Source organism: Bacillus rossius (assembly GCF_032445375.1).
Source record: "Bacillus rossius redtenbacheri isolate Brsri chromosome 4 unlocalized genomic scaffold, Brsri_v3 Brsri_v3_scf4_2, whole genome shotgun sequence".
NCBI lineage: Eukaryota > Metazoa > Arthropoda > Insecta > Phasmatodea > Bacillidae > Bacillus > Bacillus rossius.
This window is the reverse complement of record NW_026962011.1, coordinates 44,407,757-44,434,545: the sequence shown is the minus strand read 5'-3', so window position 1 is coordinate 44,434,545 and position 26,789 is coordinate 44,407,757. Positions and strand designations below refer to the sequence as shown.

General features: G+C 40.7%; 1 protein-coding gene across 1 annotated transcript in view; it reads right to left on the bottom strand.

Annotated features, from left to right (window-relative positions):
• Positions 1–26,789, bottom strand: part of LOC134541869 (protein dachsous) — a 650,601-nt gene that overhangs the window by 39,442 nt on the left and 584,370 nt on the right. The window contains exons 13-16 of the mRNA XM_063385570.1: positions 26,443–26,625; positions 19,584–20,469; positions 10,024–10,362; positions 6,745–7,108 (exon numbers count right to left, since the gene is read on the bottom strand). Of these exons, the coding sequence (XP_063241640.1) occupies positions 6,745–7,108; positions 10,024–10,362; positions 19,584–20,469; positions 26,443–26,625 (1,772 nt within the window). The remainder of the gene's footprint in view (positions 1–6,744; positions 7,109–10,023; positions 10,363–19,583; positions 20,470–26,442; positions 26,626–26,789) is intronic.

Here is a 26,789-nt window from a genome sequence, read left to right as displayed (position 1 = left end):
TTTTTCTTTCAAAATTCAGGTATGGCCTTGTATTACATTGGTAAGATTGGCAGATGTTGTTTCCATTGGCGATCTTAACTCAATTTCACATTTTTTGAGATATGGCTCTATTACTTTGACAGTGCGATATATATAAATATAGATCGCATACATTTTGCATAATTATATGGCGAAGTCGCATTTTAATTAAAAAAAAAGTTTTTGAGCTTCAATGAAATTATAAATAAAACTGGAACTTTTTAGGTTAAAGTAAATTAAATTTTACTGGCTGGTTTCAGAATTTTTGTGATTTTAAGGCCAAAAAAAAAATTAAATAAATGTTTTGTGGAATAATTTTTAAACTATACCACGCAGTAGGTGCCCACTGCATTTCATTTAAACAAAAACATTTTTTTTTTCAGTTATTCCAAACGGATTTCCTTATCCATACTGCACGAAAAATTTCCAGCTAATTATGCAAACAAAGTATTTAATATATGAACCTGTTTTTTATTTTATTTTGTGAAGTTCGGTCAGTCAAAAAGTCTACAAGTTTAGACGTGTAAAACATAAAAATAAATTAATGATCTGGAACTTGTAGGGAGCAAAACACTTCTTTTGAAAACATGCATATATTTAATTTGACCGTATATTTATTTTACTTGTAGGGAATTTTTTTTATTAATATTACGAATGAAAGTAGGTATCTAGTCGCGTTTAATGTTGCAAATTTTTATGAACACACAATTTGCAATTTTATGAACACACACTTGAAACGAAATGTGCATCAACTCACCCTGGTTTGTCTTAGTGTCATTTTCTTAAAACAAATGTTTTTAGCCCTATGAAAGAATATATTTTATATTTTATATTTTATATTTTATATTTTTTCAAGGATGAAACAGTAGTACTGTGGCATCTTGCGTCTTATATTATCCGGAAGTGTTTCAAAATTTTTAAAGCGATAACACGAGTAAAATTACCAGTTGATTATTAGAGATATTAAAAATTTCCCATGAGCATTCGATGTAACATTTATACAGTCTCGACACACACGGTTTGGAGGCAATAAACCTATTTTGTGCTGGTTTGAAACGAAATATTTTTACAAAGCATTTCTGACAAATTATCACAACTCTCTTCCATCACAGAAATAATAAAAGCTTTGGAGAAGCCGAGACAAATTGTAATCCGTGTTGCAGATGTTTTTCCACTCACGATGTTGCCTACGACTTTTAAACAGCAGACTGCACTGAACGTAACCACAAATTTTCTACAAACGAAATGAAGGGGTCTCTCCCGGATGCCTCAGGGTCGAAGTTACTACATTGCGTTTAAGTGTAATTCGCCCTCAGTGCAGTGTCTTATATATGCTTCAGAACAATCATCAAGTGCCATAAGGACCATGCCTCCCTGAGTACAGATGCCGCGTGCAGAGCTCAGACAAAACCAAGCTATTTAAAAACTGCCCGAGATATAACAGATGCGTCTGTTTACAAAAATCATTTAAGAATACGCTGATGGCAGATGAATAGTTTTACATCAGATTTCATTCCTTAACTGTATTTTTAGATGAGTGAAAATGGCTAAAATGCGTTTTCAAAATAATTTGTAAGCATGAAACTCCCGGCAGAGATTCTTGAAAGACTTGCATTGCACCTTTATCTTCATTTCCACACCATTAAATGTTACGGTTAACACGCGAATCTCGTAGCCGCTCTATACAAGAGGAGAAGACCGCGCACCATTCCACAACCTTGCGCTTAGAGGCGATACCGCGCTAGAAGCACCAGAGAGCGCCGCACTTATCATCCCGCCTCGCCAACACAAATGTCTTCACCGACTAGGCGGGCCTTTCAAGGATCGACCTCACACACCATCTTGATTTTTTTTAAAATATTTTACTAATTGCATGATTCGTTAAGCATAAATAATTTGATAGTTCGAGTGTAGGAGCAAATCTTGTATGATACGTGTTTTTACCCAGCTGTAGAAAAAAAAAAAAAGAAATGAAAATGAACTTCTAGTAAGTGAACACGACACAACTAGCCAGGAACAAAAAAAAATTTGGTTATGAATATTTACCAGACGTTTTACAAATAGCAGAGAACAAACTGGATACATCTAGCGACAAGATTTGCTTCAGAACATTAAAAAAAATCTTATTTAGTGGAACATCGAAGTAAGTTTTCCTAGATAAAAATTAAAGTCATTAAAATGTAATAGCCCAGCATGGTGAGTTCAGATAAGCCTTAACAGTTTCGTACTATCCTGCATTCCACACTCACTCTCTCCCCCCCCCCCCCCCCCTCCACGCCTTTTCCCAAGTCACCCCTTCGCCGCTTCACAACAGGAATACGAGGATTGACCATGAAATTACGATAGTTGTTGGTTCCGTCTAATCCGACTGCACATTTTTATTTCAGGACTGTAGGGACCTTTCCTACAACCTCGCATTACCGAACAAGGACTTCACGTACACGAGCGGAACAAAACAACACAAAAGACACTAATTTGAGCTACTTAGGGATCCAACACTCGCGCTAAGCGTGCTCTGCGCCATCTTTAGCAACCAAATTGGACCTGACCGCCTGTAATGTTTTCGTGCAGAGGCAGGCCGAAGGCGCATGCGCTAATGAAACGACTCCAGCGTCGGCGAAAGTTCACTCGCGGAATGACTGCTTGGGAGGACCTAGCGTTGCTAACCCACCTACTAAATTTTTTTTTTTAAGATAATAATCGCATCGTTCAAACTCCGCGTTCTCGCAACTAAAGAAAACTGGTTTTCTCAACGATATCATTTCTATTTTTCACCATCTACTTCTTTCAATTACAGTCGGAAAGCGCGAAATAAATCCCGCGAAATTAGCACGTCATCATACTACGCTTGATATTTCCTTTTCTTCACCTCTGGAGTCTTCATTTTCAGGATGTAAGCCTGTTTCGTTAGGCTTGAAGTAGAACGCCGTTGCCTCGTCACCTCTAATAGTGTGTTATTTGAATTTCATGTTTCACGTCGGTTTGATTAAATTGCCCGGTCATTATTGAACGTGCACTGTTTAAAGAAGAGTCCTGATGTTCATTAGCACAAAGTTTTTAAAGGCCTGTAGTAGATAAAGTATCAGCTAAAAATATTTTTATCGTTAAATCTTCTCGCATTCAAAGCTTACAGGGATTCTCAAACGTTATCACCTTAAATGTAAGTTTTTTTAAACAAAATTGCTAAAACCAAACATTAAAAAAATATTTAGGTACTGAAGTTAAATTAAAAAAAAACCTTGTTTTCGAGGGTAGGAACTCTGAAAGAAATACTGGCACGAAATAATCTATCAAATTGAACATTTCGTACACAAATAAAATTATTTTATTATTATTTAATCACCCATATGTGATACCCCGTGTGTTTTTAGCAAAAGCTACAGCTTTTACACTAGAAGACAATGTTTATATCCAAAAATACAGTTTTTGCATATTTAAGTCAAAAAAATCGATATCGCAAATAGTCCACAAACTTGAGCTTATTAAATTATTGTACTCAAGCCTGTCATATTCTGACAGGCAAACAAATATATAAACATACGGTAAGAACATATGATTACAATTGGGTCACAAAAAGGAACTCATATATATATATGTAATTAACGATTTTAAAGCCCATGGGTTAAAAATTACTTATTCTAATTTTAAGTAACAAAATTTATATATATCTTACAGCAGGAAAACCATAAAAAAGCTGCCTTGTATTTAATCAACATCTTTAAAGAAACAAAAATATATTATATTTGACTAGCAATGAGATAATAAATTTTGTGGTGAGACAATTTATAATGGTTAAGAAAACAATGTTTAAAATCGCACATTTAAGATTATTTAAAACTACCAAATAACATATGATAAAAGCGTATTCTTACTTACCAACTAACTGTACGTTTTTCAACTGCAGCATGCGAAAGGACATAAATTATGACAGATAAACCACAACATAAAATAAAAGTATTAACAATATTAAGTACTATTAATGCAAATAAGTTAATGTTACATTAATTTTAAATACCTTTATAAAGAATACACATACTATGTACAATTATATTGTATGTAAAAAAAAGCTGTTTGTTTTCTTACGTTGCAATAACTTTGACTGAGTAATTTATTTGTCAATTCCTTGGAATTTTTGTCACACATATTAGATGAGTGGAAATGAGATTTAAAACACAAAATGAGTGGAGGAAAAACAAAGTGTAAAATAAAACGTGGGTATGTTGGAATCTTAGTACTTAATGGTGACATACTCTTGTTTTAGTCTTTTGCGCATGAGTTCACCATCGAATTACGACTTGCTAATACAACTGTCAAAATCAGCTGACGTAAACAATGAAGCAAGCATTTATTCAAATTTGTTAGTCAAAGGTACCTACCTGTGATTTTGTTAAAACTGTTCATGCAACGACGTGATTCGACGCAACGCATATGTTTCAATTAACGGAATATCGAACGCTTACGGGAGTGAAACGCACACATTAATGGATCTCGTAGTTGCATGCAGTGAACACGATGTTTTCGATGGTTTGATTGACGAATAAGCCGGCCGACGTAAGGGCGTGGGAAAATGCTACTGCACGTCAATAGATTAAGGTACTCGTCGATATTGTAAAACATCTCCGTGTGTGGGGAAAGAAACATTCACCCGCAGCATCGTCTTCTTACCGTTAAATAAAATTCATTGTACCAAATTAACCTTGGTAAAAAAAAATGTTTTAAGAAATGTGCTGAATATGTATCGCTATTTGGTTTTTCGAAAGCACTACAAGTGAGAATGAAAAAAAAGGTTACCTAAGCAGTAGAAAATTGTTTGTTTGTTGCACCGTGGTAAAATTAAGTGTAAATTATAAGACAATGAAAAAAAAAAACATTTTTTTTGTATTTATAGAAAATGAGAAATACCTATTATCTGGCCCACATCCGTAAACGTTTCGAAATCCCTGCCACATACTACAAACACCCCGCCTCTTGCAAATTTATCATTCCTTTCGACGCGTCTGCTGATTTTAACGTTTCTATGGTCAAACCACGTGCCAATAATGTTTTGTTTGCATTTGGGATTGTACGTCACAAGGCCATGCACAGAGGCAACGGGACTAGCAAGAATATAGAGGGTAAACGTGGGCAGTTGCTCCCCCCCCCCCCCCTCCTTTTTCGAAGTGAAAAAAATATATATATCAAGGAGCTATAGTAATAAAATTTGTAATGAATCATCACAAATTATAGTTCAGATATCTAAAATATGAATAGTGTTCTTGGTTTATTTTCTTTTAGTTTGAAAGAGGTTTTATTCCGAAAAAATTTCCTTCTTCTTTCTTTCGTTCGGAGCAGGAACCCTTGCCAGCACTTGGCTAGCGGGTCGGTGTCACGACAAGGGGCTGTTGGGGTCGCAGAAGCATCACGCAAGGGTCGTCGGAACACTCTTAGAACAAGGAGGGAGGTACGTATTCGCGACTTTGAAGCCGCGTTTCGCGCGACGTGTATCTGTTGGGTGGGCCCGTAACAAATAAAAAAAAAAGTGGGAGGTTTAAATAAAAAAAATTATGAGTATGAGTATGATATGTAGTATTTCTGGTATTTACATCACGAAATATGTGGCTAACCAAATAAAGTGAATTAATTTTCAACTGTTTGATTGGCTGATAAAAGCTGATGCACAATGAATGGATCTATGTTAGTAATATATATAGAGACCTGCAAAATTCGCGGATTCATTCGGCGATAGGCTCGAATTCAAACACATATACCTCTTAGATAATTTTGCTATTGGCTTACTGTTCATTTTGACGAATTTCAACCAGTTATTAAATCTCAACCAAAGAAGGATCGAATGACAGACAAACCAGCTGAGACGACTTACAAGTCGGCAGCCAATGAACTTGCGTTGTTTGCCCGAGTGTACATGGGTATGTGCAGTCTATCCTGAAGGCCATCGAAACCGCGAACTTGGCATGTCTGTAGTAATATATAACTAGGACCGGAAAAATTCGCGGATTCCTTTCGAGACAGGCTGGAATTCAAACTCGTTTAGCTCACTGCTGCGTCAGTGATTGGACCGCAATTTACCTGAAGGACTCTTGAGCCAATGGAAAACACTCAAACAAAAGAAGTATTGAATCATAATAATCGCAGTAAACAGGTGTCCCGAGTCGGTATCCAATGACCAGGTGATAGTTGCCCGAGTACATAGAGAATCGTGGAGTCTATCCTAGTGGTCATTGAAAATTGCGAATTTTTCCAGTCCCTATATATAACCTTTGAATATATATACTGTATAGAAGTCGCGAGTGGATAGGATTTACTCTACGTTTTTCAGAAGCGTATGATGAGCAGCTTGGGAACTTCACCGCGTGCAGTGCGCTGCCGTAACGCCCCTGTATCGTCTTAGTTGTTATTTACACGTTAGAGCGCAGCACTGTCGCCCGCTGTCATTCCCCGCACAACCCCCCACCAATCATTCACTGAAGCTCGAGGTCGTTCAACGGGAGGGGGGAAGGGGTGTTTGAAGAGTTCGACACTTGTCCGCCAGGGACCAACACATTTCGATGCCCTAGAGATGGTGGCGATTGGCGGCGGTGAATAAAACCAACTACCTCAAAACCGTATTAGAAATTTTAAACCTGGGCTGGCGACTTCTATACAGTATATATATATTTAAAGATATAACGAAAGCCACCATCTAGCGGGTGAAACCAAGACTACTCGAGTCTCGGCGGCGATACTGACCCGGCCGTGGTGACGGCCCCGGTGCGGTTGTCGACGCGGAACAGCCAGTCGCTCTCGTTGGCCAGCGAGTAGGCGAGTAGCGCGTTGGCGCCCAGGTCGGCGTCGGAGGCCCGCACCACCAGCACCGTGGTGCCGGCGGGCGCGCCCTCGGGCACGGTAGCGGAGTAGCCCGGGAGCGCGAACGCCGGGTCGCTGTCGTTCTGGTCGTCCACGCGCACCGACACGTTGCACGAGGCGCGCAAGGCGCCGCGGTCCTGCGCCGTCACGTGCAGCCGGTAGCGCGGCGCCGCCTCGCGGTCCAGCGGCCGCGCCGTCAGCTCGCCCGAGTGCGGGTCCAGGCTGAAGCGGTTGCCCGCGTTGCCGCCTGCGCGACAACACGCCGCCCTCGCTCGCAACACAAGGACACTGTGCCAACTTACCCTTACCGGGCTGCAACACTGTATCTCCTCCCCGTTGCAGCCCGACATGCCTCACACCAGTGGCGGATCCAGAGGTCCAACTCGGAGGGGGCACTCTAGGATTTCAGAGTAGCCAGAGAAAAAAATGTCTTAAAATTACTAAATTTTTATTTAATATACTCACACTACACATAACATCCACTCAACCAGATTTTATGATTCTACAAGAAATTCATTAATTACATTAAATTATTTAATTGTTTTCAGAAAAAAGTCATTTTTGTCGGCAATATTAATGTAGCAGACAACTGGTTTTTCGGGAGGAGGGGGGGGGGGCACTTGCCACTGGTGCCGCCCCCCCCCCCCCTTGGATCCGCCACTGCCTCACACACAGCCGCGGCAGGGAAGCATGTCTTTCAAACAATTTGCCACGTGTGTTTTAACGTATTTAATTACATTTATATACGTATTTATGGCGTCAAAGTAAAAAAAAAATATAAAAAAATGGTTGTCTGTAAAGTCGGTTTACGGACGATAGTTTAACGTGACAAAACGTCATAACAAAACATTGATGAAATGATTGCATACTTTTTTATGAATAAAATTGAATAATTTTTATTGAATTATCACTATTTTGTATGGATACAAAGAAGGAGTGAAATGAAATAATCTACAATTTAATTGATAAATTTACTTTTATTTGCGCTCATTAATTCAAATATGTTTATTACTTTAACGAAGAGATTATTTTAACTATAACTTTTATTCATGTTTGATATTTAACTTTTTCCAAACTGTGTTATTCTGTTAAGGATAGGACGATGATAGGAAAAGTAGGAAACGAATGGGAGTGATTCAAGTTTAATGTGCCTGGAAAAAGTCAAATCGATGGTTGTTTCAATCGAGTAGAAGAGAGATAGATGTGGCGCAAGCGTACAATGAGCGTAACGGGACACAGCGTAACGGGACAATATGCGTAACGGGACACTTTTTCATGCGTGCAGCCGGCGTTAATCGATTTATTAGACGTCACGTCAAAAAATAATTACTGTAGTTCTAAAAGTCTACTAGATATTCCCTGAGAATTAAGTGTGGTAATCCATTATCTTTTTTAATTTCCATTATAAAAAAATTCTACTAATTAAAAATGATGATTTAAATCACAAAAATCCTGGCTACTTCCCTGCAACACTTCATCACAAATCCGCTTATGCGTCGTACATGGTTCCAGCATGACAGAGTTAAATAGCGTTTGGTCACAATACCACGACATCATCAACACGACGAACTCTAAATTGGCTGTCGGCAAATCATTCCATGCAAAATGCGTCCGTAAAATACAGTATATAATGTGTCAAAATTAGTGTAGGCCCTATAGGCATATTTTTATTTCCTGTTAATAGCTAATTTTCATAAAATTACAACATTTAGTTTTCTATTTCACAATGTGATATTAAGCTTAATTTGAGATACAAAGAAGCAAGGAAGCTATGAAATATGCTGTCAAGGGACAGAAAACAATTCCGCTGTTAGCTAAGTTAAAAATTCAAAACAAACGTAATAACCTGTTGAAGTCACACCACAAACGTGAAAGTGTGTTCAAACTTATAACGAAATAACGTTTTTTCAGCATAAAGATTTACCAATTACGTAAATATTTTTTTGAAGTTTAATTCTGCATGGCTCCGTTTTACTTTCCGCCGTGCGGCACGACTCGACAAAATTTGAAACAGTATCTACCTTCTTGTGGACCGTCACGTGGGGGCGTGTATTCCGTTGTGTTGACGTCACGGTGACCTTGTTTTTCATTGGCTACTGAGCGTGTCGGACCTGTCGTGTCCGTCGTGGCATTGTTAACGTTTGTTAATGCTTAAAGTTAACGTTTGTAGACGGGGAGGTCATCAGAGCAGGAAGAACACAACAGCCCTAATCCAGGACTCTGATAGAAAGAAGGGAGACTGAATCAATGAATGAATAAATATGTAATTGAACTCGATTTTAATGTCTTGTCAACAACAAAGCCAATTCGAGATGGAAAAAAATGCAAATCAAGTGTTCTGGTGAGTGAATGAATGAAAGATTGAGTTAATGGTTTAGCCTCTAACGTCTTGTCATTATACAGAAGGTAACACAAAAACACCCTGCTTTAAGGACAGACGGAGCAGATAAACGCAGAACAATAATGGACAACATTGATTAAAGTTTTTTGTTTAGATTTTTGTATTTTGTATTTTTGTAATGTTTATATCTAATTTTGTTTTAATAATTTTAAAAGAGACTAAAGGGTGCTCTCGCAAAAATTGAGTGAGTGTTAAATTTCCTTAAAAGAAAATAAAAGGGGGTTGTCTGTAAAGTCGGTTTACGGACGATAATTTTACGTGATAACGTCATATCAATTTTATTAAAAGGCTGCTTTAAAAAAGCCCGCCTTAACCTGTTTGATATTATAGAATATTTTCTCGCAAGGTGGTTGGCCGGTTCTTGCACTCTCGGCTCAGGCGGAACGTGACAATGAGCCATGCTTTTTCGTACGAGCAGCCGGCGTTCATCGATTTAAAAAACGTTATCACGTCAAGAAAAAGAAGATCCGGTACATTGGTGGATGGTGAGGAATGGTCTGAGGGTGTAAAGATCCAGTACTGAGGTGGATGGTGAGGGAATGGTCTGAGGGTGTAGGTAAAGATCCAGTACTGAGGTGGATGGTGGTGTAAAGATCCAGCACTGAGGTGGATGGTGAGGAATGGTCTGAGGGTGTAAAGATCCATTACTGAGGTGGATGGTAGAGGGATGGTCCGAGGGTGCAAAGATCTAGCACTGAGGTGGATGGTGGTGTAAAGGTCCAGCACAGTGGTGGATGGTGGTGTAGAGATCCAGCACTCACCGGTGATGGTATAGGTGATCTCGGCGTTGGCGCCGGAGTCGCGGTCGGCGGCCACCACGGTGTGCACGACGGCCAGGTCGCTGTTCTCGGGCAGGTCGAGCGGGTAGCAGGCGCCGGGCGGGAACTCCGGGGCGTGGTCGTTGGCGTCGCCCACGGCCACCAGCACCGTGGCGACGGCGGCGTGCGCGTGAGCCTCGTCGCTCGCGAACACGGGCACCGCGTGCAGGTCGCGCGCCTCGCGGTCCAGCGGCCGCCGCACCGTCACCGCGCCCGAGCGCGCGTCCACGGCGAAGCGGTCCTCGGCGGCGCCCGGCGGGATGGAGTAGCTCAGGTTGCCGCCTGCCGGGCAGAGGGGCACGCGGCTAGATCATCCCCACACGCCACTGTGCACTTGGTCGCTAAGAGTAGTACGAGCCAAATATAAGATATTCAGAATCTAATGTGCAACAGCGGCAAGCGACTAGATCATTCGGGCACGCCAATAACTCAAGAATCTGTGCACTTGGTCGCTAAAAGTAACAAAGTACGAGCCCAATACAATATATTTAGAAAATCTAATGTGCAACAGCGGCACGCGACTAGATCATTCTGGCACGCCAATAACTCAAGAATCTGTGCACGTGGTCGCTAAGAGTAACAAAGTACGAGCCCAATGTAAAATATTTACCATCTAATTTGCAACAGCGGCAAGCGACTAGATCTCCCGGGCAGGCCAATAACTCAAGAATCTGTGCACTTGATCGCTAAGAGTAACAAAGTGCGAGCCCAATACAACATACATACCATCTAATTTTCAAAAGCGGCACGCAACTAGATCATCCGGGCACGCCAATAACTCAAGAATCTGTGCACGTGGTCGCTAAGAGTAACAAAGTACGAGCCCAATGTAAATTATTTACCATCTAATTTGCAACAGCGGCAAGCGACTAGATCTCCCGGGCAGGCCAATAACTCAAGAATCTGTGCAGTTGGTCGCTAAACTGCTCAATATATCTGAGTAATGTCAGTTCACGAAAAGCATACGAGAATACGCTGAAGGCTAATGAGCAGTTGCTTCCGTATACGGCTGAAACGCATGTTTTCAGAATAATTTTTATTTTATGAAACATTCGTTATAGATTCTTGAAAGCACTCGAGGGACTTGCATTACATTTCTCCGCCATATAATGTTCTGGTTACCGCTCAACTCTCATAGTTGCTCTATGCGCGACGAGAAGACTGACGAGCCTTGCGCTTAGAGGCGTTACCGGGCTAGAAGCACCAGCGAGCGTCGCTCTTATCAACCCGCCTCACTAACACAAATACACCCCTGACTAGGTATCATACCCTGCCAATTCGGATTCAGTAATTTCTTGCCAGCATCCCTATTTTATCTGTCTTAATAATATACACGACAAGGAATAATAACAATAATAACATGCTTCCAAGGTGTTTTTTTCCCTTCAGTGTGTAGCCCTCGGGAGATCAGTGATTATTTCACTGCAGATGACGCAACAGCAACACGAGGCTACGATTGTTGACTCCAAAACAACAACAGTGCCGGGTATGCTGGGAACGGTGATACGTCGAGCCATTAAATCAAATAATACACCTGTACTGCAAGCTCTGGCCAAATTAAAGAAAAAAAATTCTATTACGGCAAGATGCAATCCTCCTTAAGGTTGCCAAACACGTGCAATTTATAAACCACTCAAAATTTATTACAAGTGTCTGATTACAAATGGCGTTTACGGGCCATTGCACTTGTCTACACAAGTTTCGTTCCATAATTACCTCTGTAACGTGTGTTTTTTTTTTTTTTTGTCAGTTGAAAAATGTCTGAAAAGGGCGTTTTCAGGAACGTTTTTAGGAATGAAAATTTCTACACATAGTATGGTATAAGGCTGTGCAGGCAGACTGTATCTTTAGCATTCGACCATAAAATTATAGAGTAACCCTTACCAGTTATACAGGGGCGCGTTACCGACGTGAAGACTGCACGCCAGTCCGGTGTCTGGCGCGTAGAGGCGAAGAAGCGTGTGACGAGTGTGCCAATGTCACCCTTAGCGCTCCCGCTCATTCTCACACGCCACGTGCATAATTTCCATTTTATGGGTATACTATAACTTAAGGCTATTTTCTGTTAATTTTAACGCGGTAACTCACTTACGAATATTTTTATGTCACAAATACTTTAAATTAGACACTCAATGAGTGTAATTAAATGGTTATAAAAAGGCGAGCAAGTGCTCATTGAATATCTGTTAATATTTTTTTGAAAGAACAATAAATGCAAGGGAGATACCGTGTTATGATGATGAAATGAAGAAAAAATCTATCACAATCCATTTCGGTTATTTCATTTCCATTTCACTACTTTTATTTTAGGGCTATTCCTTTGAATAAATCAGAATAGCCCTCTGGTATTTTACTTTTCGTCTCAGATTTTTAACAGCAGTAAAAAGGTCACGCAAGTGTCCATAATAACGATCGCGTGAAAAGGTTACAGCTTGGAACTGAAATTTAGTAAATCCCTGGTGACCAAATCTGCGACTGAAAAACCAATGAAACTCGAAGGAATAGCCAATAAAAACAAACATGGCGCGTGAGAACCGAAACTAAATGTACGGTTTTAGGTCACGTTGTCACGCACAGTGTTGCAAGGGGGTTGGGGATTCGTTCTCGCCGTCTCGGTTTTTCAAACACTGAGCCGCAGCTAGCAGTACAACTTTCGTATTACATTTTATGACCCGACAGTCAGTTGCAGTCGTGTGATAAAACAGTTAATTTTCTCTCGCCAGCTCGAGCCTGCAATCGTTTAGTAAAATAAGGCTGTGGCAGATTTTCAATCCCTTCAGACGATACTCTTTATGTCCTTTCATTTCCAAAATATTTAATAAACTAGCGTGTGTCCCAATGGAAATGGAAATAATCACTCGGTTATTTTTTTATTCATTTATCACATCATGTAACAAACAATTTATCATGAATCGTGAAATATTTATTGATTATGATAGAATAAACAAATTAGAACATGTATGAGGTACATAGTGGTGCTGGTATGAATGGGAGAGCTCACCTTATATTGGTTGCACTTGGTTGTAGAAAAAACGTTTAATCGTAGTGAGATATAATATATAGCAGTTTTTAATTATAATAAAATATTTTAAACACAAAACATTTCAGAAAAATAGGTCAAGTAGTTTTTGCGTGATACTCGAACAAACAAAAGAATATTAAATAATCAAATAGAAATTCAATAAAAAAATGACTCAATAATAAACTATTTTAGTTCAACCTATTTTTAACTCAATCATAAAACATTTATCTATACAATGATACCAAATTTATACGGATTAACTGCGTGGTTTTTGTTAGAAAGGGATGCAATATGCAAGATGGCGAGATCCAATCTCTTTGAAGATTGAAGTCGATTTCGAACCACTTAAGATACAGAATCAGTGCTCATAACTTTCTGTTGTTGAGTCAATTGGATACGGAAAACTGCGGTTTATGTATATATAAATATATGTGTACAAATATGCACTAAATACGTGGTAGTACACGCTTAACAGTTCAAGCTCTGGCGTTGAGTTTGGTAGGAAAATGCAGAAATTACGAGTTAGTGTGCTCTACACTGAACGAAAAAAAAAATCTGGGTTTTTAAATACACTTTTAACGGCTCGTTAATACGTGATAACACGCATCTCTCACGAAAAAAGACGATAAACAAACGTTTTCCGTTTCTTCTCGCTCTAACAAATTTACCAAGCGATCGCCAGAGATACGGTATCGGAAATGTGGCGGCATATGTCAGGGATAAATTTATATATAAAGATACATTTATTATTAAAGTGGAGGTACGCCAGCTTATTACATGGATCCGTATCTCGTGGACGAGAAGGGGTAGATAGATCCACACGTTCGCCCAAAATGAAAATGATTCCCTCCCGAACCCGCAGCCTATATAGAGTGTTTCGTAATGGTCCACCCATAATCTTCCATACTTACAGGGTATTGGTGGAGCTCGGGGATGACCCGGTAACCGGTAATTATCCAGTTCTGGGCTTGATTGGGTCTCCTTCCTGGCAGCAATTAACCGCCATTGTTGCCAAGTCATCCAGATTACACATACTGCGGCCAATTTGGTTGGGGGTCCGCATGTCGTTTAATTTCCGTTGGAGGAGTTCTCCTGCAGGTTTTCTCCAGCGGTGGAGTTTGTGTGTGTGTGTGTGGGGGGGGGGGGGGCAGGGACGTCGGCATAATTACAAGATCCTGCCCTGGATTCCTGCACGGCCAGGCTCTTGTGGCCGATACGGCCGCCACCCCTCCTATACTTTCAACATGCTCGTATCGACGGCTCGGTATCCTCAATTGGTGTCGGCGTAATTCCCCCCCTCCCCCCTCCAGCTATCGCTCACCCTGGAACAGTCGTACGTGACGTCTGGAAGGTATACGACGTCCCCTCCCAACCCCTGCCCGCGGCGACCGCCTTATGTACCTAGGCCGGTGTTCCGAGACACAAACATGAGGATTTAGGTGTCGGACATGCTACACACCTGCACCCTAACCGTGTTCCTATAGTGCACGATAGGACACGGGGGTCGTTACCACACGCCGAAATACCATGACGCCGAATGTCAAAATTGACCAAAACGCCGACAGCTAGAAAACTGCTGTGTACCACAACGCCGAAATAACATCTGAATGAATTTGTGTGTGTTTCTTAAATGTACCTTAACGCCGAAATACCACAATCAAACCTAACTTTACATAACCTAACCTAACCTAACCTAGCGTAATATAACCTAACTTAACTTAACCTAGCCTATCCTAGCCTAACCTAACCTAACCTAACCTTTGTGGCAGTCCTGCAATGACATTTTTCGGCGTTAGTGTATTTCGGCGTTGTGGTAATTCGGCGTTGTGGTAATTCGGCGTTGTGGTACACAGCAGTTTTCTAGCTGTCGGCGTTGTAGTCAATTTGGCATTTCGGCGTTGTATTTCGGCGTTGTGGTGCGTCCCCTGGACACGGCCAGTTGCCGATCTGTTTTCCAAGGTCCGCGCGTGCGCAGAACTCACTTTTTCCGTTGATTTCGTCCCTTAACTCGAATATACACAGACATTTCTGTGATCATCGGGGGGGCGTACCAAGTGTGTTGGCATGCCAAATGAAACTTTCATGGTAGCGAAACCATCCTGGAATAAATTTTGCGCGCTTTAATGGTCACAACAAGAAATAATCGCGCCTTTAAAAGTACTTGAGGATATTAGAAAGCACAATATATTTTTGTACAGTGGTGCTGCTATCTCTAGTATTTTTGCCGTAGCAATCACGAAACGTACGCCATGATGCGTTGAAAACCAGTTCCTGATCTCGCGCAGGGCAACGTTTATTAAAACAGTGGCCGATCTGTTTACCTTGCTGGGATAGGGTTTTGGACACTTTTTGGAATACGGCCCGAAGGGTTAGGTCGCAGTTGTGTTTCAACAAGGCAGTGCATTATTCGCTACCTTATCCGAAAGTCTTAGAATACCGTCCTTAGGACAACTATAACTCCAGTATGTCCCATAACTCAACACAACAGTTGATGGGCCAGTAAATTACGTCTCTGAATAAAAAATAAAATTCAAAAGTATCGTTGTTTTCGATTTATAGGTATTTTTTAAAAAAATTTTAAACCCCACCCCACACTAAATTATTAGATTCTGTGACTAAAATTATTTCTACCCAATCATAAAAAACCTTACTATTGATATAAATTCAAAATAAAATCGAATACTCTATATGCACTTTTAGGGGGTAATTTTTTTTTGGAAGACATGAGGCAAAACAATTTTTAATGGGTAAATTTGACTAATCATTCTATAAAAAAAAATCCCTTTTGGCACGGCCTACAGGTGTAGGTAGATTTCGAAGTATGTAGCCTACCTATTTATTCAGGAAATATTTTGGAAACTTCTATAAACTTCTGAAACATTTTAAGAACTTAATGTACATTACATATTTATGTTATCCAATATTAAAAAATGAAGGATTAAATATTTGCTCATGTTCTATGCAGTAAAAATATTACGAATATTTTTAACTCAATGTATGCAGCATTGAATAGTTTATAACGCAGCATGGAATAACTTAGAACTAATTTTATATTATATGCCATCTAAGGTAATTATTTAATATTTTTGTCCTTCGAACACTATTTTTCATCCCTTGCACTAATAACGTAGTTGTATAAAAATTTGTTTTGCACAAATGTTTCACATAATATAAAGATTGTTCAAAATAAATTCAAAAGAATCAAATACTAAGCAAGTTTTGAATATTTTTTATCTCAACCCATATATTTACGGTAATAATTCGTTTCATCAAAAATGGTTTCACCCAAAGTTTTAGATGAAGTTAAGGATTCATACAATAAATTGTAAAGGATATGATAGTATATCTATTAAAAAAAAGTAATGATTTTTTTCTTTCTTTCAAACCTTCTTATTTCAAACCCTTTCAGTAATGGTTGGGTAAACAAAAAAAAATGTTAACAATAGTTTTAGTCAATATTTAAACCGTTAAACAAAATAAGAATGGATTTGATAGTGTACCGGATAGGGAAGTTTTATTAATTTTCGCATTCCAACCCTAGATTTTTTTCAACCCCTTGAAATAATGGCTTGTATTATAAAATATTGTTTCAAATAAAATTTTAGATAAAAGTATAAGTTTTAAAAACAATATGAGCGGATTCGATTTTTTACTTCCAAATCTGGTTTTTTCCACCCCTTGCAGTTATGGTTGGTCGTATGGAAAATTATTTCAGCAGAATGTTTTAGATTATATTTATACGGTATTACAAATATTTCGTACGAATTTAATAGTGTGCATATTAAGGGAGTTATGAATTATTTTTGTCTTTCAAGCCCTGTTATTTTCCAACCTTGTAGTAATGGCTGGTCAATAATTTCGGACGAAAGTTGTAGAAAATATTTATAGGTTTTTAAAAAAAAGAATTTTAAAGTGTACACGTTAACTAAATTATGAATTCTTTAAATTTTACCCCTTTATTTTTTCAACCCTCAAGCAAAAATGGTTCGTACTATCAACAATTGTTTCATAAAAAGTTTAGATAAAAATTATAAGATTTACAAACAATTTAAATGGATTTGATAGTGTACCTGCTAAGGTAGTTATGAATTCTACACTTTATTTTTTCAACAACTTGTAGCAATGGTTCATCTAAAAAACAAATTTTCAGACAAAAATTTGAGATAAAAATTATACATAAGCTTAATACAAAATTTTCACTAATTAAATGTTGTGCCTATGAAGGGAGTTATGATATTTTTGTCCTCCAACCCTTGTTTTTTTCAACCCCTTACAATTATGGTTAGTCGTATCAAAAACTCATTCAGACAAAATATTTTGTTATCGCTCCTATGAGTTATAATACGTTCAAATAAATGTAATATTTTCTATATTGTGGGAGTTACAGAATTTTTTCTGTTTTTTTTTTTTTTTTTTTTTTTAACATTCCCCATTTCTACCCCTTTGGTTGGATATTGTCCATTAACGAATTCAACCATTATTTTCCACTACTAGATTTTATGTATCACTTTGGAAGTGATTTGTAAAGATTTTGACGGTTAGCGTGTCCACAAAATTGTGATTATGTATGTATAAACTTTTGATTTGACGATAAACTATAAAACAATTTCCGAAAGTGGCACCATGGTAACGTCTAGAACAGAACAGGTAGTATTTCTTTGAAATCTACATAAAAATCTTTTTGCAGAATGTTATTTGAATTCATTGCTAATGAAATCAAATAACTTGCTAAGTTAGTAAAGTAAATTTGACAGCATGAATAGTCAAAGTTACCTAATTAAAATTTGTTGTTGCTAAGTAGTGGAAAGAATTTCTTTTCCCGGTAGTATAGCATGATTGATATTTTTAATTATTGTCAGTAGTAGGGTTATTTATGATTGTGTAGCTACAATATTTAATCACATTATTTAATAATTTGGTGCAGGGTTGTGATTATAAACTTTAGGATAAAAGTCTATAACTCGAAAACGACACTCTTTAATTTTTTTTTAAATTCAGAACGGCGTTTAATTTGCCTATCAACTGTTTTCGGCTTGACTTTGATTTATAGGACATTTTATAAAGTGTTCATATTTAGAATGTAATTATCAGAAAAAGAAAATGCTAATATCATGACTCTCCTGCGTGCTTGAAAACTACTACAGTCTAAATATTAATAATACAACAGCTAAATAGAGTTTAGTTTTCATTGATTTCATTGTTATTAGAATTGTTGGGCATTCGTTCAGACATGGGTCTAAGTATGTAGAATTATTGATCACCCATGTTAGCACTTCAAACACTTATCATTGACGTTGCGTTCATTAGTGTTACACATCTGGGCGATTTTAACGAATGAGAAAGAACGTAACTCATTTTGACTAAATTTTTAATAAGATCTCGTTTCATAAGGACGTGTCGGCAGGTATTTAAGAAAAAAAGGAGGGAAGAGAGAGAGAAAAGGATTGATAAACACCCTAATAAAAACTGGCGCCTCACCCCTTGCGCGGGGGGCGTGTAATCACGCACCCGCCAACAGGAAGGAGGTTCAAATTAGACTGAGTTTCGAGAAAACCTCGCGAGGCGACCCAGGGTTGGAGTCGAGTCACGCCGCACAATTGGCAACGAGCGGCAGTGGTTGATGACGTAACGAGAGAAAAGGGGTGGGGGGAACTAAATTACCGGGAGGGGGCCGGGTAGCCGGCGGGTCCGGCCTATCCCCAAAGCCGTTACTGTCGGTGGGTGTGAACCTAACTCCCACCCCTCCCCCTTACACCCTTCTTCTTCATCTGGTGCCCTCCACGGCACAGGAAGGCGAGATCCGGACCGGAAATGGAGGGCGGCCGTGTACGCGGGGGGGAGATTCGTATCGCATCCGCGAGCGCCCCTAATTTCATTGTTCCGTCCGCGGACCGCCGCGTGCGTGCGTGCGTGGCCGGTCCCGGCGCGGAGGGGCGTAATTGCGGATCGGGAGGAGCGCCAAGATGGCCGCGTGGCTTCGAGGGACGACACTGGCTCTCGCTTCGCGTGGCCATGCGCTGCTGGTGTATCTACGTTCTCACTGACTATGCAAAGAAATAAGGAAAAAATAAAATCAAATCTAATAATAAATGAATGAAATGGTTGGATCACCAGCCATCGCCAAGAGGCGTACGCACACTGAGAGAAAGGTTTGTTTGCCTCAACAAAATATTTGTTTACATATGGGGAAAAAAAAAAAACATATTTTGTTAATTCAAACAAATATTTTGTAGTAGGAAAGATTCTGTTGACCAAAAAAAAATATTATTTTGTCAATTCCAATGTTTATTTGGTTAGGTGTAACAATTTTTTTTTTTTTTAATGAGTTTGGTTAAACTAACAAAATATTTTGTTCCACCAAGTAAATATTTGTTTCGCTACATATAAACAAATAATTGTTTGATTCAAACAAACCTTTATCTCTGCGCATGGCACGACCAGAGCGGACCGAGCGCGATGCTGGTAAAGGACGCAGACTCACCGGAGCCGTCCCGCGCGGTGACCTTGACGACGAAGGCGCCGACGCCGGCGTCCTCGGACACGTTGGCGCGGTACTCGGCGCGCGGGAAGCGAGGCGGGCTGCCCGCGGCTCCCAAGACGACGACCCGCACGAGGCGGTGCGCGCGCAAGGGCGCGGCGCCGTGGTCGCTGGCCGTCACGTTCAGCTCGTAGGCGATCCCTCCGGCGGCCGGGGCGCGCGCCAGGCTCAGCGCGCCCGAGTCGCGGTCCAGGCGGAACACGCCCTCCGGGTCGCCGGAGCTCAGCTCGTACGTGACGCGGCCGTTCTCTCCTTCGTCGCGGTCCGCCGCCAGCACGTGGCACAGCGGCGCGCCCGCGGGCCAGCCCTCGCGCACGCGCACCTCCCTGCCCGCGGGCGGCGACACGAACACCGGAGGGTTGTCGTTGGCGTCGCGCACCACCACGCGCGCCGTCAGCGAGCTCTGCAGCCTACCCGTGGCGTTGTCCGGCCGGTCGGAGGCGCGCACCACCAGCACGTACTCGCCCGCGGACTCGCGGTCCAGCCGCGCGCGCAGGGTCAGCGTGCCCGTCAGCGGGTCCACGGAGAAGGCGTGCGGCGGCCGGGCCGGCCACTGCCTCGCCAGGCCGTAGCGCAGCTCGCCGTCGGCGCCCGAGTCGGCGTCCGTCGCCGTGAAGTTCCAGACGGCGGCGCCGACGGGCGCGTCCTCGGGCACGGGCACGACGAGGGGCTGGCGCGCCCAGCGCGGGGGGTTGTCGTTCACGTCCGTCACCTCGACGCGCACCGACACGGCGCTGCTCTGCGGGTTGTTGGAGGCGGAGGTGTCGAGCGCGCGCACCTCCAGGCGGTACTCGGCGCGCGTCTCGCGGTCCAGCTGTCTCGCCACCACCTGCGCAACACCACCTCGTCTGACACTGTGCCTGCTGTCCACCCTGTTCATTTGAAACACAACTAGAGTTCCGTAAATTTCGCGGATTCATTTCGTGTTATGCTAAAATTCAAATAATTATACCTTAGTGCTGCTTCTGTCATTGGTTCTCTGTTAATCTGGAGGACTGAGGGCCAATTAGAGACCCTCACTCATAGAAATGTCGAATCACAGGCCACCCAGTCGAGACGACTCACAAGTCAACAGCCAATGAACAGTTGGCATTTGCCCGAGTGTGTAGAGGATATTGGAGTCTATCCTGGAGGTCATTGAATCCGCAAAATTCACGGGTCTCTAACCATAACTAGAGTCCCGGAAAATTTCGCGGTTTCCTCTGGCCTCAGAATAGAATTCAAAGTTATAGGTGTGCTCGACCCATTTTTACATTTCCCATTGGTTGATTTCTTAGCAAGAACATTTTTATCCTTGTTATTTGGCACTACCTGATTCGCTTACTTCTCTCCTAGATGGTCATCGTTGGCTCACGGCCGTAGAGGGGCGTGTCCAGATAACTGCGGTTCAATCATGAACACAGTGCCACAGTGTGGAGATTTGCATTCTAGCTTGCGACTAAATGAATCCGCGAAATTTCCGTGGCTCTGAACATAACCTGCAAGTAGGGACCGGAAAAATTCGCGGGTTCGATGACCTGCAGGATGAACTCCATAGTCCTACGTACACTCGGTCAAATGTCACCCACCCATTGGCTGCTGTGTTGTGAGACGTCCCAACGTAGCAACCTGTGATTCGATAAAGCGTTGGTTGGGTGTTTCTCATTGGCCCACAGTCATCCAGGTTGAGTTGTGAGCCAATAACAGAGGCAGCACTGAGGTATTAACTATTTGTATTTTAGCCTATCGCGAAATGAATTCGCGAATTTTTCCGGTCCCTACCTGGAAGTATGAATCCAGAGATTCCGGATTCGGGAACACTCTCTTGATTAAAAGGTAACCTTTATTATTAAATATTACAATTTTAAGTATGTTACTAAGTGACATTCTTCAATGACACGGAAACGTAAAAATATAGGTAAATAATTTAATTACGTTTCACTATCCGTCTGTCATTCTACAATGCAAGAAACCGTTACCAAATGACATCCATTCAGATTGAACTTCACGGTTACAAAAAATTAATTTAATTTAAAAAAATATAATGTTATGATCTGAGAACAAAACCTGGTCAGCATTTACATATTTAATGTAAACAAGTCAGAAAGTAAAGATAGAACACTAGATATTCTTGTAATTAAAACTATTTCTCACGTTTTTAAATTTTAAACAAACATGGCTGTCACCACGGCAAAATACTCGGCTTCTATTGGTTGCACTGAGTAACTTAAACGGAAGAGCTGGGCTTTGCCGAGCTAATCAGTACGGGTCCGTATGCATGCCATTTTAGGTACTCTGTTCCGTGAGATCCATCTTCGTTTACGTGATCCGTCTCCGTTTACGTGATCCGTTTCCGTGTCATTATATAGCGGGCCTACCCCCAAATATAACGAACATTTTCTCCGTTAAAACAGAATCATACGGTTCCGCGAGATTTTACAACCTCAACTTCAACCGCGTCTATTATTATTATTAATATTATTATTATTTAACAGTTCAATGGGCGAACCAACCGTACAATGATCTGCCTAATGTTCTTCTGCTGTACAGCTTTGCGCACACATTCTATATTCATAGTTAAAGACGGTTACACTCACATAAACATCTTACAATTTTACTGCATAGAACTTCAGAAAACCGTATGAAAAACTTAAATTGAAAAGGCTGGACCCAAGGTTCGAAACCGGGACATAAGTAAGGAGAGTCCAGTGTGTTATCACTGCGTCATCTAGCTTCGTCATTTAAGATGTACTTCCTGTCTGGTATCCCCTGTGACAACTGGAAACATACCGAAAATTCAGTCTCTCTTTTACTAGGATATAAATTTGTAATTAACACTAGAACTGTATCCGAATACACAGGGATGCATCCATAGACCACACATTCCTACATTCCTTCGCAAATGCAGCCAAATATTAAAGGACGCATTTCTAATGAATGTATGTTATGAGAATACTTTTACTTCTAGCACCACCTGTTGATATTCGATCGTACTAATGTCCCACATACATTTTAAGTCGTGATATCTACGATACAAAAGAACGCAAAAACAATGAAGTATTTAAAAATGATTTCATATTTGTTAGCGATCAAAATTATTTTTTTTATGAATTTCAAAATATTAAAAATTCTTATAATGAGCATTAAATACCTCTCCCTATAAGTTTTTAGTTCACATTTGGGTAATTTTACTGACTTTTTTTATTTTCCTCTATTTGAGTTATTAGGTTATCACATACCTACGCCTATAACGTTTTAAAAGAATACTATGCCTCAAATCTTGAGTAATATAATATACAAACAAAATAAAACACGATTACAAAGCTAATGCAAGTAAGGACGCACTAGTGGATGCGAGTGTCGCGTCGCTAGAAACCTCGAGCTCAGTGGACGAATGTAGAGTAGCGTCGGCATCCATCATGAGAATTCGGAAGCAAAGTAAAGATGGCCGCGTCTACTACGATTCACAATTTTTTGGGATCCCTTAGCCAAGGGATCCATTGGGCCAGTATTCGGATACAGCTTAAAAAATTTTTCCATCAATTGTTTCCTATTTTTATTAGATGAAGAATTTACACGAATTTCTAAGTATGACGTTAGCAATTACAGGTTCATATAGCCCGAATGTCACAGTCTTGAAAATGCTACTGGTAACACAAGCGTCAGTTCATCGACATATTTTACGTTATCTTTCTTCGGTTTCAAAAGAAGAAAAAAATATATATAAACAGTTTTAGCGTAGCACTGTTTCGCTCCAGAATGTCCAAGGAGTCAACACATTTAATGTTACAGTGGATTATAAATAAGCGGGAACAAAATCATTGCGCATAACGTATACGGCATGCACGTGCTAACCACAGCCCCATTTGACACGCCTCATTAGCGTTCGAAGCCACCCGGGAGGACGCCCTTAAACCATTTTGCGAAGCGAAAGGGTACACACTAACAAGATTCGCTCTTCGAAATAATGTGCAACAATTACCATTTTCACGGTCATCTCTTGCGACCCGACAAAGCTTCACATTTGAAGTTGATGCGTGATGAGTCCTAAAGATTTTTATTTACCCCCCCCCCCCCTCCTTCCTGGTTACTAACCACTTGAAAAAAACAATTTATCCAGCTCTCGTTAATGAAAATTTGCGGAAGAAGAAGAAGAATGAAAGAGACTGCCTTGCTATTCTCATCACACGCCTATTTGTTAACAATCGGCGTCGAAACTACTTCAGGAATAGGCGTTGCGGAAACACCGATTAGCCGGACAGACGAACGACGGCAGCCCTGCGGTTGGGTGCAGTCATCCGAGGTTGTCGTCGTTGTCGTTGTCGTTGCAGCAGTGAGAGTGGGGGGAGGGGAGGAGGGGGGGACGACAGAACACGGGAGCCAGAAGACGCCCGACGCAACGGCAGCTGAAAGCCCAAGAGGTGGGCGTCTACACCGTGAGTTTATCGAAATGGAAGTCCCCCCCGACCGAAGTGTATCACGATCCTTCCGTTTTTTTTACGCATTCCGATTTACGGCCCCGGCGCGGTGCGGCGTCTCGCGACTATCTCGATCCTCGTAACGCGACGATCGGGAATAAACGATTGGCTGGCGCGTCAAAGACGACGGCTGCGGCTTCACGGTCGACGAGTCCATTTAGGACGCGGGTGGCAAGGGGAAGGCGTGTACGGTTGCATTTATTACGAACGGGGCTGGATGTTCACTCGTTCTATCTTTCTCCGCGAGCGTCGTACGTCGCGTCATAAACCCCACCTTGATGCCACACCATTAAAATTGTGTAAACGTATTTATGTGTCCTCGTAAGATATTCATCCGTGATACAATTAAAACTAAAAGGAAAAAAAAAAGTGTTTCATTACGTACTTAAAGTGAGCGTAAATAGCTTAAGAGTCAAAAGATATATTGTTTGAGGTTGAATCTCGGTTGGGAACATATTCATTTAGCGTATTCACGTGGACTGTACAAACAAGTCAATAAATATTGACGAGTTAAAGTACTTCGTTAATAAATAAACTTTAAAGGTGCACTTCAGGAACGTGCAAGTGCATTTTAGTGACCGGCACTCAAATTAAAAAAAGAAATCGTTTTAATTAAAGAAAATCTATCTGCTGCTGTACAACACAATGCAAATAACGTGTGCATCGTTGACGACATAGCATGCAACAAAACATAATAAGAGTGACCTTGGTACCGAGTAAAATGACCGCACAAGGTCGACAATACGCGCTTCCACTTAGCGCGTCTCCGCCTTTCTTTACTGCAATTTTAAACCTTACTTACCTTACGCGATAACTTTTGCAATCTGTGACAAAGATGTTTTAAGCGCCCATTTCCACTGCGATTTTTGTATCACCCCTTCTTCCGATGTCATAGTTAATAGCTAAGGCCCGTTATTCAATAACACGGAAATGTAAAAAAAGGAAACGAATCTGGATTCGCAAGATATTTACTTTTCACAATCTGTCTATAGCTTATACAACACAAGAAACCGTAACAAACGACAATCAATGGGATTGATTTTCACGGTAACGAAAAATTAATTTAATTAAAAAATAAATTTTTCTATCCAAGAACAAAACATGGTCAGGATTTATGTAATTAATAAAAATACCTGAAAGTAATGATTGAACATTCTGGTACTAAAAGAACAACACATTTTTTCACGTATTTTAAAATGTAAATAAACATGGCTGTCACCGCGGGAAAAAAAAAATCGGCTTCTATTGGTCGCACATTGCTTTGAAAATTTAGAAGAAAACAAAACTGATGTAACCCTAGTAACATGAAAATATGCTTTCTCTCATTTCTGAAAAATTCAGAACAGAATAACCCAATAAACTGCAAGATAATTGCAAACTCTAAAATGTTACTCTAGTAGCCATAATTATGATTAGTTGCACGTCTTCATACATACCTACTGTTCGTTACCACTTAATATGTAACTGATGACAAGATTTGAAAAAAAAAAAAAAAAAAACAACAACCAAAGATTAATCGTGATAAATTTACAGGAACATCATAGAAATAATAATATCAATAATGATGACAAGAAAATTAAATCACCAAATAATTAGATGCTAGACGTAGTCTTAAAATAACAGGCAATCGTTTGGGAACTGAAAATCCAGGTTCTTATCGTGAAAAAGTAAGAATTCATATTTGTGTGCATTTAAATGGCCTTTATCACATTTAAAAAAAAAATTCAAAAACATAGTTACTGTATTTTTTCACTTCTGTCGAAAAGTCCCCATGACTACATTTTTTTTTTTTTTTTTGGCTACATGTTGAAAAAATCAACACTTCTGAACTCTGGTGTGATTATCACGACAGTTGTAGCAGCCAGCGTGAAATAATGAGTTATTAACCTCGCGGTGCTCGTAAATAAGTTGTCGCGACAAGGTACATAAGGCCTGCACTGAGAGACAGGTTTGTTTGCCTCAACAAAATATTTGTTTGTATATGGCGAAATAAATATATTTTTGTTAATTCAAACAAACATTTTGTAGTAGGAAAGATTCTGTTGACCCAACAAAATGATTTCGTCAACTCAAATGTATGTTTGGTTAGGTGTAACAAATCATTTTTTGTTACTTATCGAGTTTGGTTAAGCTAACAAAATATTTTGTTCCACCAAGCAAATATTTGTTTCGCCATATATAAACAAATATTTGTTTGATTCAAACAAAATTTTTTCTCTGTGTGGGAGATATCATTTATGCCTTGAGAATTGGGGTTAATAGTTAAAAAATTAGGACGGTGGAGGGAGGAGGCGGGGGATGGTCTTCATAACCTGCCGACACCCGACGGTCCGCCGACGACTCACCAGCGATCCCGTGGTGCGGTCCATCTCGAACACGGACAGCACGCTGTTGTCCTCCGGCTCGGGCTCCTCCTCGCTGCTGTTGACCGAGGTGAGCGTGTAGGACACGTGGCCGCCGCCGAGGTGCCCCGGGTCGGAGGTGGCCACCGTGCCCACCACGTGGCCCACCTTCACGTCCTCGCTCACCTGCGGGGCAGAGCGGCGCGTCAGAGGCGGCGCGTCAGAGGCGGCAAGTTATTCCGGGCAAAGCGATGTACAGTGCACTCCCGATTATCCGCGAAATTAAGAGGCCACACCAGTGTTTCAGGGGCACTACGCAACCCGCGTTAACCTCATAACATTCAATGCTA